Source organism: Buceros rhinoceros, unplaced genomic scaffold (genome assembly GCF_000710305.1).
Source record: "Buceros rhinoceros silvestris isolate BGI_N320 unplaced genomic scaffold, ASM71030v1 scaffold34771, whole genome shotgun sequence".
NCBI lineage: Eukaryota > Metazoa > Chordata > Aves > Bucerotiformes > Bucerotidae > Buceros > Buceros rhinoceros.
This window is the reverse complement of record NW_010396733.1, coordinates 456-818: the sequence shown is the minus strand read 5'-3', so window position 1 is coordinate 818 and position 363 is coordinate 456. Positions and strand designations below refer to the sequence as shown.

Genomic DNA, 363 nt, shown 5'->3' with positions numbered 1-363 from the left:
TGCAATCGCTCCCTGGCCGAGTACGCGGACATGGCTGCCCAGCTGCTCCGGTACATGGTAAGAGGGTGAGCGTCCCCCTCCGGGCTGCCGGGGGCAGGTGGGTGCCGATGGGGGGGCCCAAGCAGCACAGCTAAGGGGCCCTCATCAAGTTCTGCAGGGACCTGCTCTCGTTTTTTTTATCAAATCCACTGCTTTATGTAACTACAAACTTTTAAATATTTTCCCCCTTCTTTCTTGCTTGCAACTGCTGTAGTTCTTTTTTATTTTCCTTTTCTCTTTTCTTGCCATTTTCTGGCCTCTCCACTAGCAGCAGGCTGAGGTGAGACCCATGCCCAGAGGGCTGAAATCACCCTCTGCGGGGAA

At 53.7% G+C, this 363-nt stretch overlaps 1 protein-coding gene across 1 annotated transcript in view; it reads left to right on the top strand.

Moving 5' to 3' along the window:
• The window catches only part of LOC104502063 (proactivator polypeptide-like), a gene marked incomplete at its 3' end in the record, with an annotated part of 6314 nt that overhangs the window by 5617 nt on the left and 334 nt on the right, over positions 1 to 363 (top strand). The window contains exon 7 of the mRNA XM_010145977.1: positions 1 to 57. Within this exon, the coding sequence (XP_010144279.1) occupies positions 1 to 57 (57 nt within the window). The remainder of the gene's footprint in view (positions 58 to 363) is intronic.